This window comes from Schistocerca piceifrons, chromosome 8, assembly GCF_021461385.2.
Source record: "Schistocerca piceifrons isolate TAMUIC-IGC-003096 chromosome 8, iqSchPice1.1, whole genome shotgun sequence".
NCBI lineage: Eukaryota > Metazoa > Arthropoda > Insecta > Orthoptera > Acrididae > Schistocerca > Schistocerca piceifrons.
The window spans coordinates 312093787-312106226 of record NC_060145.1 but is presented as its reverse complement, the minus strand read 5'-3'; the positions used below and the strand labels follow the sequence as shown (position 1 = coordinate 312106226).

The window sequence follows — 12440 nt, the reverse complement described above, 5'->3', positions numbered from 1 at the left end:
ATTTCTTTAGACTTTTTCAGTGTCTTCCATCACCACACAGCAGTACTTTTGCAGAGGATAGCGTGTTGCATCTTTAAAGTGTTCAAACAATGAAACACAGTCTTTGATTTGCCATCTTTGGTTTGCCGTTTATGTAGATTGAATAAATTCTTGCAGTGTTAATATTACAAGTACTGGTGAACTTTTCTGTGTACACTGTGAGATTAAAAGCTTTGCTGATTAACTACACCTTGATCAAAATAATAGTGATTAATGGCAAGTTGTATACAAGGCAGCTGCTTAGCAACAGCCAGTCAGAAAATGTGTGGTCTTGTCTTCTGTTCATTGGTGCCATATTGTGCCATATTGTGATTTGTTGTTGTTGGATTTTTCGTATCTCTGTATGTGGTGTTTTAATTTTATATGACAGAAAGTCTGAAGCTGACAGCGAAAGAGTGGAAGGGGGGGGGGGTGGGAGGAGAAAGAATTACTTGTGAAATGGTTAGTTCAGTAAGCTGCTGTTCATGTTTTGTCTGATAATACATATGAATTTGTGTGTTCAGTGCAGGAATGGTTTGAAAGAGAGGGAAACAAAACGAAACAGTTGTACTGCCTATAGAAAGGGTAGTGGAAACAACTGCAGATGCTGTGAAGATACGCATAAACATTAATGTTGGTTTACAGAGAAAAATATTTTGAGTAACAGGAAGAGGCAAGCTCACCTTAATTTTTGGTACTGGATCTGAGGAGGAAGACAGAACAAGGAATAATGAAATTTACCACATTTCAGTGAGACACAGTTTGTCATAATGATTGTGTATGTATGTATAATGTTAATTAATGCCTGTCATTCTCTCAGAAAAGACTGGACACATGGCAGGGTATGTGGAAGTTTTCCTGATCCTGTGTGAAGATTCATAGGATTTATTGTCCTGTACACTGTTGCTTCTTCCTTTTTGCATCAAATTCTGTTCTCATTTATAAGTCAAAGGAAACAAGTGACTATCATGAAGAAATAAATTGAGAACTATTTTATAAGTCCATTGCTCTTCTGAGGTTAGCTCCTAATACACAGTCTGTGCTTAGTTTAGTTTATAGGAAGTGCATATAATGTAAGTATGAGGAGAAACAGAGATATCATTATCTCCCCTCGTCTTCTCAACAGGTGGGCTCCTCTCATCATGGAGTCTGAGTGACCAGCTTTTAATTTTAAATCTCCCTGAACCCAGCTCCAAAGCTAGAAATAGTTCTGTCAACTTAAAAATGTGTATATTTGCTGTTCTGCAATTCACCTACTGAATGTATCTATTATCCACCAGTTTGGTGTATATTTATAATTTTATGATTGTAGCTTAACTCCATCCCAGCCAGTTTGTTTGGCCTTGGTACTCAAATTATCACAATAGTTTATTACCTATTTACATTATGCAAATGAGGGTGTGAAGTAATATGCTATTACTTACATATTATTAGTAATTAATACTTAAAAATGTGTGTTGTATCATCTTTGCTTTGGCGTTATGATTACAAATTTGAAAAATAACTGTCTAACAGGTGTGGGGACGTGCCTACAAAGAGATCTCGAGATAATGCAACAGCTGTGTTTCCTGCTGATTTTGAGACTTCGTGTGATAACTCTCTCTTTCAACTGTTAACGGCACCACAGTCGTCGTCTTCCATGTCATTTACTGAAACTTCGTTCTCCAGCATACTCAGCAGACTTCAAACAACTGTCATAAAGGTAACAGCAGCAGTAATTCTGATATGTCATTATTTTCTTACAAAAGTTGTGTATAAGAAATAGCTATCAAGACTATTCTTGTAGTCATGAAGCAGTAGTTCTTTGAAAAGTGCATATCAAAATGTTATAAGTTACATTTGTGCAGAAATATTTTATTTGATCTGGTTATTGCACATGTTATGATGTCCAGCTGGCTTGAAAGAATCTGATGAAAAATGAAGAAAGAGGTAAGGACTGAAGTTGACAATGTGTTTAACATAATGGAAAAAGCACTACAGAGTGAGAAGTATATCTTGTTAAAACTCCAGACTCTTATTTAGGTTGATACTGATTTAGTGAAACAGCAGAAAATCTAAATGGCTTGTTTAAACTTGCTGAACTCAGGGTTCCTAAGGACCACTAAATGCTACCAGTCCTGTGTTACTGTAAACTCGTGACATGATTTTGTGAACACTATTGGGATCTGCTGGTAAAATTTTTGGATTACTGAGAGATTGGGAATTTTGTTTTAACTGCCTAAATTGTAAGAATGTAGAAATCTCTTTTAACATTAGTTAACCTCAGGATGTGCTGTGTGACGATTGGGTAACATCTTTAGGGCACTCAGTTCCCTCCAGTTGTAATTAGACTTATCTGTATCTGTAAACCTCCATCTAATAGATATACTTTTTCTGAGCACTGTATGAAACCTCAGTGAAGATCCCTTATAAACACACTCCTGCCATTTTGAGTGATCAGTTGGTTAGCAGAACACTTTCCCTACAAAGAAATGCTTTAAATATTCAGCATGAACAATTTCTCATACATGTGCCATAATTTTATAGGATCATTTAATCCTTCTTACAGAGCATTTTCGTGATGATTTGTTTTGAGATGTTCTGCACTTTACGTGCTCAAAGTTTTTAAGGCCTTGTAGAAACCTTAAAGTCAAAGAAGCACTTGAGAAATGGGTCAGTACTAGTAGAATTGTCAACTACTCGTATAATCACACGATCACAAAATATGAACCTCATAATGCCTGGAATTTTAGCGGTGTTGTTTCATGTAGGGACTTAATGGAGATTAATTTTTGGATGAAGCATGGATCATGGCTCGGAGGGAGGCACAAGGTGTATAAGATAGCAAGTGCACAGGATAGGAATGTAACAAAAGGGCACTGGAACTGGTGAGATCCTACAGCACATGATAACAATGACATGGGTGAGGTTGGCAGGTGGAGGAATGGGAGACCTTGTGAAAGAGGGTGTGGATGCAGGGCTTACCAGAGGATGAGACCTGGACGATTATGGGAACATAGTATGTGATGGCCCATCTGTTTAGTTCAGAAAAGCTGGTGCTGGGGAGAGACCTACATCTTCATTGATACTCTTCAAATAACACCGTGGCAGAGGGTTTTTTGAACCGCCTTCACAATAATTTTCTATTATTCCAATCACGAACAGCACACCTACATGCTTGTGTGCTAGCTTTGATTTCCCTTATTTTATTATGATGATCATGCCTCCCTTTGTAGATCAGTGTCAACAAAATATTTTTGCATTTGTAGGAGAAAGTTGGTGATTGAATTTTGTGAGAAGATTCCACTGCAACGAAAAATGCCTTTGTTTTACTGATGTCCACCCCTAATCCTGTATCATGTCAGAGACACTCTCTCCCCCTATTTCACGATAATACAAAACATGCTACTTGCCTTTGAACTTTTCTTGATGTAATTCGTTAATCCTGTCTGGTAAGGATCCCAGACTGCACAGCAGTACTACAAAAGAGGATGGACAAGCACAGTGTTGGCAGTCTCTCTTGTATATCTGTTACATTTTCTATGTGCTCTGCCAATAAAATACAGTCTTTGTTTCACCTTCCCCACAATGTTTTCTATGTGTTCTTCCAGTTTAAGTTGTTTGTAATTGTAATTCCTAGGTATTTAGTTGAATTTACAGCCTTTATATTTGACTGATTTATTGTGGATTCCTTTTAGCGCTCATGTGGATTGCCTCACACATTTCATTTTTTAGGGTCAACTATCAATTATCGCACCATACAGGTATCATTTCTAAATTGTTTTGCAATTTGTTTTTATTTTCTGAAGACTTTACTAGACAATACACATCATCATCATTTGCAAACAACCTAAGATGGCTGCTCAGATTGTCTCCTAAATCATTTATGTAGATAAGGAACAGTAGAGGGCCTATAACACTATTTTGGGGAATGCCAGAAATCACTTCTGTTTTACTCAATGACTTTCCATCAGTTACTATGAACTGTGACCCCTCTCACAGGTAATCACGAATCTAATCATATAACTGAGATGATATCCCGTAAGCACCCAATTACACTACAAGCCACTTGTGTGGTACACTGTCAGAGGCCTTCTGGAAATCTAGAAATATAGAATCAGTTTTAAATCCCGTGTCAATAGCACTCAGCACTTCGTTTGAGTAAAGAGCTAGTTGTGTTTCACAGGAATGATGTTTTCTAAATCCGTGTTGACTGTGTGTCAATATACCATTTTCTTCAAGGTAACGCATAATGTTCGAACACAATATATGTTCCAAAATCTTGCTACATTTCGATGTTAATTATGTGGGTCTGTAATTTAATGGCTTACTCCTACTACCTTCCTTGAATATTGGTGTGACCTGTGCAACTTTCCAATCTTTGGGTACAGATCATTCTTCAACCGAGCACTTGTATAAGATGGTTAAGTATGGAGCTGTTGCAGCAGCATACTCCTGAAGGAACCTAGTTAGCATACAGTCTGGACCAGAAGACTTGCTTTTATTAAGTGATTTAAGTTGCTTCACTACTCTAAGGACATATGTTTCTAAGTTATTCATGTTGGCACCTCTTCTGGATTTGAATTCTCAAATATTTACTTCATCTTATTTGATGAAGGAATTTCAGAAAGCTGTGTTAGTAACTCTGTTTTGGCAGCACTATTGTCGATAGTATTTCCATTGCTATCACGCAGAGAAGGAATGGTAGATGTGTTTGTGTAGCAGCTATTGAAACCAAGTATGCTGTGTTTGGCAGCATGTTTTGCCTGTGGAAGGCCAGCACCATTCTTGGCCAGTTTGGCAGTGGCCATTAACTTGGTTCAAATGGCTCTGAGCACTATGGGACTTAACTGCTGAGGTCATCAGTCCCCTAGAACTTAGAACTACTTAAACCTAACTAACCTAAGGACATCACACACATCCAGGAACCTGCGACCATAGTGGTCACGCAGTTCCAGACTGTAGCGCCTAGAACCGCTCGGCCACTCCCGTTGGCCATTAACTTGGATGGACAATTGATGGCCATATCAAATTCAGTACAGAAATTCCAATAGAGCTGCTACATGACACAACTGCTTTTGCAGATGACCTTGCCTTTGGTGGGATAGGATAAGCCTGTGATGGGACTGGAGCAGGGTGTGCTGGATGAATGTATCGGACAGTTCTTGCACCTCAGTTTTCCGCAGAGATGACCCACATGGCATGGGGTTGGGAAGTGGATATAGCATGGGGATGGACCAGGATACTGTGTAGGTGGGTTGGGGATCAGAATACTATTGTATTAGGTGTGGGAATGATTGTGGGGTATCCCATGTTTCTGAACATAATGATAGATAGTTCAATGCCTGGTGAAGGGTGTAGTACAGTTGTTCCAGTGTGGGATGATATTTGTTGATGAGAGAGAGTCCTTCATAGCTGAAGTTTGGGAGTAATGGGAAGATTGAAGATATGGAAGATATGCAAGGATATGCCTGTCTGTGAAGGCCTTAATGTGGCGGTCAGCAGACTGTTTAAGGAAATTCTCCTCATTACAGATGTGCTAGCCACCTGACACAACCCCTCAACCCAGTTTACAAGCTGAACTGCAATCCTGCTGTGGCAGCCTTTCACTGCGTATCAGTCTTAGTGCTTCCTTGTGTCACTAAATCATTTTGGCTGTCTGCTAAGGCAATGAGTTTCTTCCTTTATGCTTTTACTTCCATTCCAAATTGTCAATCCTGCCGTGCAAGTGGATACTTTTGCATGCTATGGTCGCTGGCTATTGGTAGAGAACATTAGCTCAGTCCCAAGTGAGAAATCTATCAACCTAGCCTGACTCTTAGCCTTCACCTGCTCTGTGCCTACCCCGTGATGGACATGACACACCGGCGACAGACACCAGGCAGCTGCTAGCTTTCTCCTCCAGCAAGCTCTCTGCAGTTCAGCAGTACAGGAGTACATATGGCAGAGAGCTCATCGCTATCTACAACACAATCAAATACTTTTTGGCCATCAGTGGAGACCCATTATGTCACGGTCTTCACTGACCCCAAACCTATGATGTTTGCCCTCGCAGAGGACTGTGGCCAGTGCCCCCACCCCAAGTCCAGCAGTTCTCATTCATTTCCAAATTTATTACTGACGTATGTCATGTTGCCAGGATTGACAACTTCATTGCCAACTACCTCAGTTGCATCTGTGCCATTGAAATCTTAATCAGATCTAAATGAATATTTCTGCTGATTTTTCAGATGGTACCATCCGCCTGCTTAGCTGGCTGGTAACGTGCTCGCATCCCGTGCAAGTGGCCTGGGTTCGATTCCCGGCCGGGTTGCAGATTTTCTCCGCTCGGGGACTGGGTGTTGTGTTGTCCTCATCATCATTCATCCACATCTCCGGCGCGCAAGTCACCCAATGTGGCGTCGAATGAAATAAGACTTGCACTTGGCGGCCGAACTTCCCCGAATAGGGGCCTCCCGGCCAACAATGCCATACGCTCATTTCATTTCAGATAGCACCGTGTGGGTATAATTAAAGTGCAGCTACTAACAAAGGTCTAATGTAAGCTGTAATGATTGTATGGCAGCAAAACTTGGCATCCATGCTAATGCATTAATGTGAAACCAATTTACTCTGGAAAAACAATTAGTTTGAATTGTGGCTACCAGATGCAGGTTTGGTTCCTACACTTGTTTGTGTGACAGTATGGCATCCACACTGTCATTTGACAAGTCATAACGTGAGAGAGCAGTAATGGCTGTCGAGAGGACAGAACGATGTACTGTTAGTGAAACAGTTTTATGTGAATGGCAGCAATTACAGTACTGCATTGAGTGAGTAGTGCCAACTGAAAGGTCTGAGGAGATGGCTGATGTCATTAAATGGTTTAAAGGAGATGATAATGAAGTTTGAAAACACAGCTGAGCTTGGTGTGGCACCTAGCAAAGAAAGGTGTCCCGTTGTGGTGAAAGTTATGGACAATGTTGCTGTAATTGGCAATTCAGCACATGCCCCAGCTAGTGCTAGTGCTCATACAGTGTCATGAGAATTGTCCCTCTCTTTGTCAGCAGTACGGAAAGTTTTTCGGTCTATTTTACAATGGTACCCACACAATATGCGGGCGGTGCAGCAACTGAAACCTTATGATTCGCAGTGACATTTGCTGTATTTGCTCTGCGGTTTCTGGCACAGATCAAAGTAGATGACGTGGTCAGGCACTAGTCTATGGAATGTTGATGCACATTTTACTCTACAGGGTGCAGTGAACACACCCATGTGTTGTGCATCAAGTGCCATTGCATGTGCCGATATGACTGTGGTGAGGATTCACAAGCACCTTTAGTCTAGGTCTGTTCTTCTTTGAAGAGAATGTGCCCAGAGGGCTTCTTAGGTGTACCGTGTCTATTGCATACTATCGAGTCCTCCTTGTACAGCATGAGTCCTACTGTGGAAGAGTGCAAATGTGCTAAATTCAGAGTTTTTATGCAAGACGGAGCAACACCTCATTTCAGTTACCCAGTGAAAGATCTACTTAATGCAACCGTCCATGGACATGTTATCACCAGAGGTTTTCCAGATGCATGGCTTGCATGATCACCTGATCTGAACCAAGTGACTTTTGGTTCTGGGGATGTCTGAAAGAACACATTTACCATGGACATGTTCAGTCTCTACCTGATCAGAAGGCCTGTATACTGGAACATGTTGCTCAGATTCAGCCAGAATTTTTGTGAGCAACTATTGATCAAATTGTTTTACGTGTAGTATCTCGTTGATGTCTCTGGTGCTCGTATTGAATAAATTGTGTAAGATCTGGTTAAACATAAAATTAACATTATGCGTTTCTCACTTGGGTGATCTTTTCTGCCCACACAGAGTTCCTGATCCATTACACATGGAAACAATTCTACGTGTCTTTTTTGCTTTCACAGTACCAGATCAGCACCTGGTGGCCAAAATTGGAACTAATGTTTTTCCAGCGTAAATCAGTTCTGCATTATTGTACCTACGAAGTTTTTCTGCAATACGAAAATTACAGCCTGTACTGGAACTTTGGAAGTAGCTACACTTCGATTATAACCACCCAATATTTCTGTCGATAACATCTGCATCATTCTTACCAAAAAAATCCTCAGTCCAGTCATAAATTTTATCGCTTTTTCCTTTGTAATCGTTGATGTTGTGCAGAGTCAGATGCTTGTTGAAAGTCCAGAAATACTGTATCCACCTAACTGCCTTGATCCATGGCTTTCGGGATGTCATGCGTGAGAAAAAACAAATGGGGTGTCATGTTTTCAGAATCCATGCTGGATGGAATGCAGGCGGTCATTCTGTTCGAGTTAATTCATTATGTTTGAGCTCAGAATATGATGTAGGATTCTTCAAAAGAAGGACATCATTGAGATAGGATGGTAGTTCTATGGATCACTTCTGCTATCTTGTCATATAGGGGCGTGACCTGTGGTTTGTTCAATCACTGGGCACAGATTTTGCTCAGCTGATCTGTAGTGTGTTATTGTTAACATAGGAGCTAACTCACGAGGAGACCCTATAGCAATTGGATTTTTGTACCATTCTGTATTCATGGTACATGAAGTTCAGAATTAGGATGTCAATCTACGAAGCAGTTCGATGAAATTCTCAAATTCTCAAGAATATTGACTTTGAAGTTGTCCGAGTCCCTTTTGTTCCATTAATCAAAGCAGATTTTTCAGTGGGCCACGAGGCTCTGTGATAGTATGCTCGTCTACCATGTGGACAGGCTGGGTTCGATTCCTGGAAGAACGATGATTACCAATCTTGCATGTTGCCAATATTTTTTTTCTTCTTTATTTATCTTACCCTTCACAGAAATGCTCATATGACATGCATCTTTGATTAAAAATTTACACTGGCCGGGAATCGAACTCTGGTCACCCAAATCACAAGCAAGTATTGGGCCACATATCCATGTGGCCCTTTGAAATATCAATCTTGATTTAACTTGAAAAACTTCAAAGTTGGTTTTCTTGAGAATTATTGACAGTTGCGTCGAACTGCCTTGTCAGATTAATATTAGAACTCTAAACTTGAAGTACCATAAATATAAAAAATTAGATAAATCCAATTGCGATGTGATCTCTTTTTCAGCTGCAAATTCAGTGTAGAATTTGACAGGGTTACTGTTGGTGCTTGGAGTCTTGTTCAATTTTAGTGTTGTCACTGACACAAATATTTTGACATCTTGGATATTTGGGAATCCAGCCGGATATTCACATCGTTCTTGCACGATATTTCAACAGCGTGCCTCGCTGTCTACTCCAGGTGCTACCTGAGACCAATCCCTGGCGTGTATGGCATTATGCCATAATAACAAACCACACGAGACAATACAGTACTGGTACTCCAAGGAAATTTGCATCACGAAAAGTGCACTGAAAAACCTAATATCAGGTTGGGACCTACTTCATTGTAAATCTGAACATATTGAATGTGTCCTTTAAGCCCAATTATGCATTTTAGTACAATTTACAAAATTCCTATGGTCTTGTAGTATTGTCTGGTGCCTTATTTCTTTTATGACATCATGTAAGAACTCTTAGTGCTCTATGTGTATGAACATACTGGGTTCCTGCATCATCGTAGTTGCCCATGTGCAGTAACGCCTGTTTTCTGGTGATCTCTGGCACCTGCTGAAACAAACCCATGTCAAAGAGGTCGCAGGGAGGAAATTTCCTTTTTTGCAAGATGACTTATGTTACGTGTGAGAGTGTGCGATGAATTTCTTAGATCACAGAGCATTTGACTCTCATTTAAAACTTAATGCTTTGAGTACCAATCACTTGGAATAATTTCAAGCCCAGATGACGAGACATTAATGTCATTGTTTAACATTTTACTGGCACATTTGTGGTATGTATCTTAAAGTGTAACATACGCTAAAAAAGACCAGTATTATATGTGAAAGCTTACCTTTTCTTGTAGCTTATTAATCTTCAAGATCAATATTACTTGTGAAAGCTTAGCTTTTCTTTAAACCATTAACTTCTCCTATCTGTGTGTTCACGCTTTTGCCTGACTACATGTGTCGTATGCTCTGAATATCTGCTGTCATTGGCTGGCGAGATCACATAACATGAGCTATGATTGGGTTACAAAAGTGCTTCGGAAATTGATGTGCTGTGTTTGGTGGAATTTGAATTTACACTTTTGTAATACAAAAATATGAAACATATTGTAATATGAAAATATGCAGCATACATGTTGCTGCACATCAAAGATCTTTCCAAAACACGTTTATTTTATTATTTTTTCCTTGCCAAGTTTACTTTTCTAAAGTACTGGGAAGTTCTACGCTGGTGTATAAAATCTTTACCATTCAAAGGAATGATGTTTTTACTGCTCCGAGGGAAACTACACTGTCGCTTATCGTGGAAAAAGTGTATATTTATCTTGGAAGAAGTATACAGAGGGGTCCAAAAAATTGTATCCACTGTTTAAAAGTCCATAACTGGCAAACTAATTGATGGAGTTGTCTCATCTTTGGTAGTGTAATAGTTTGTAATTCCGACAATCGCCATACAAGTGTTGCATTGCGTTGTTTTGTTTTGTCAAATGACAGTTGCCAGATAGTCAGTGTTTTGTTCTTAGTTGCACCTAGTTACTCAAGTAAACATGGCTGGTACAAGGCTTACATTTGATGAAAGGAAGTCAGTTTTGAAGTGGTATTTTAAGTACGAAAACATTAATGAGGTTCAATGGCAATGACGAAATGAGTATCAAACAGAGCCACCAAGATGTTTAACGATTCGTCGCATTCGAAACAAATTTGAAGCTGAAGGCTGTGTTAAAGATGTACGCAAACGATGATCTGGACCACCTGTAACAGTAACAAGTCCAGCTAACTCCCGTCGTGTGTTACAACAATTCACTCGCTCACAACAGAAGTCTGTGAGACAGTGTGCCCGTGAAACTGGAGTGAGTCGCTCAAGTGTTCGGCGAATTTTGAAGACAGCAAAGTGGAAGTGCTATATCCCACGATTGCTACATGCAACGAACGAGGACGACCCAGATCGTAGAATGGAGTACCGCGAGTGGCTTACTAACATTGTGCGCAACGATGGAGAGTTTGCAGAAATGATTGTGTGGTCTGCTGAGGCACAGTTCAAACTCAATGGTACAGTAAATCGCCACAATTGCATCTACTGGGCTGCCGAAAATCCGAATGTCCATGTAGACAAAGCCGTGAATTTGCCAGAAGTAAATGTGTGGTGTGGGTTGTCTTACCAGGGCTTGATTGGGCCATTCTTCTTTGATGGCACAGTTTCTGGTGAGGTGTACCTTCAGAAGCTTCAGACATCCATTTTACCTGCCATCCGAGACTTGTATGGAGATGGGAGAGTTTACTTTCAACAAGATGGTGCCCCAGCCCACTACCAAAATCGCGTTAGGGCGTATCTCAACGAAAATCTACCAGGAAGATGGATAAGCCGTAGAGGTGCTGTGGAGTATCCACCATGTTCCCCAGATCTAACTCCTCTGGACTTTTACCTGTGGGGAACACTAAAGGATGTCGTTTATCGACAAAAGCCACGCACATTAAATGAACTTCGAGAATTCATCGTACATTTATGTGAAAATATCCAACTGAACACGTTGCAGTCAGTAGTTCGTGGTGCAGTTCGGCGGCATCGTTTGTGTGTGGATGTTAATGGTGACCATTTCAAACACCTACAGTGATATCGTTAAGTTGGACTTCAAGCTACACTTACACCAAAAATGAGACAACTCCGTCAATTAGTTAGCATGTTGTGGACTTTTAAACAGTGGATACATTTTTTGGGGCCCCTCTGTATTTTCATGCGGGAAAAAGTGCGTTTTTAACCGGGAGACCTGGGAAAAATCCAGGAATTTTTTTTTCCTTGTCCGCGTATACACCCTGAACTGATATTTGCTCTTGAGTTGTGTGCTCTTATGCTTTCAAGATTGGTCCCACTTGGTCCCTTTCTTACACCCTCTGATTGGACCATGTTGTTGCATGCCAGGACATGAATGAAAACAAGGCATTGTTAGAGTGGAACATACCACATCATTCATCATCAGTGTTCTGCCAAAAGGCAGGTTTTCACATGGCAGTTCTCCAGGCTGTCCGGTTTTCTGCCCTTCTCATTAGGTCTGCATAATTTCCTCTTCCCTTTATGTCATCTATCATCTTGTATTTCCTTCTTTCTCTCAGTCTTCTCCCACAAACCAATCCTTCCAAAGCACCTGCTATCAAGCACTCCTTTCTCAATGAATGTCCCAACCAGTTCTTTTTCCTTTCTCGTACAACCTTCAGCAGACATCTTCTCTCATCAACCCTTTCCAATACTCTTTCATTACTCACTCTTTCGATCCAGCTTATTCTCTCCATTCTCCTCCACATCCACATCTCAAATGCTTCTAATCTTTTTTCATCCTCTCGTCTCAGCGTCCATGTTTCTGCC

General features: G+C 40.5%; 1 protein-coding gene across 1 annotated transcript in view; it reads left to right on the top strand.

Moving 5' to 3' along the window:
• LOC124711236 (protein downstream neighbor of son homolog) overlaps positions 1-12440 on the top strand; it is an 80720-nt gene that overhangs the window by 17780 nt on the left and 50500 nt on the right. Inside the window, exon 3 of the mRNA XM_047241197.1 lies at positions 1534-1720. Coding sequence (XP_047097153.1) covers positions 1534-1720 — 187 coding nt within the window. The remainder of the gene's footprint in view (positions 1-1533; positions 1721-12440) is intronic.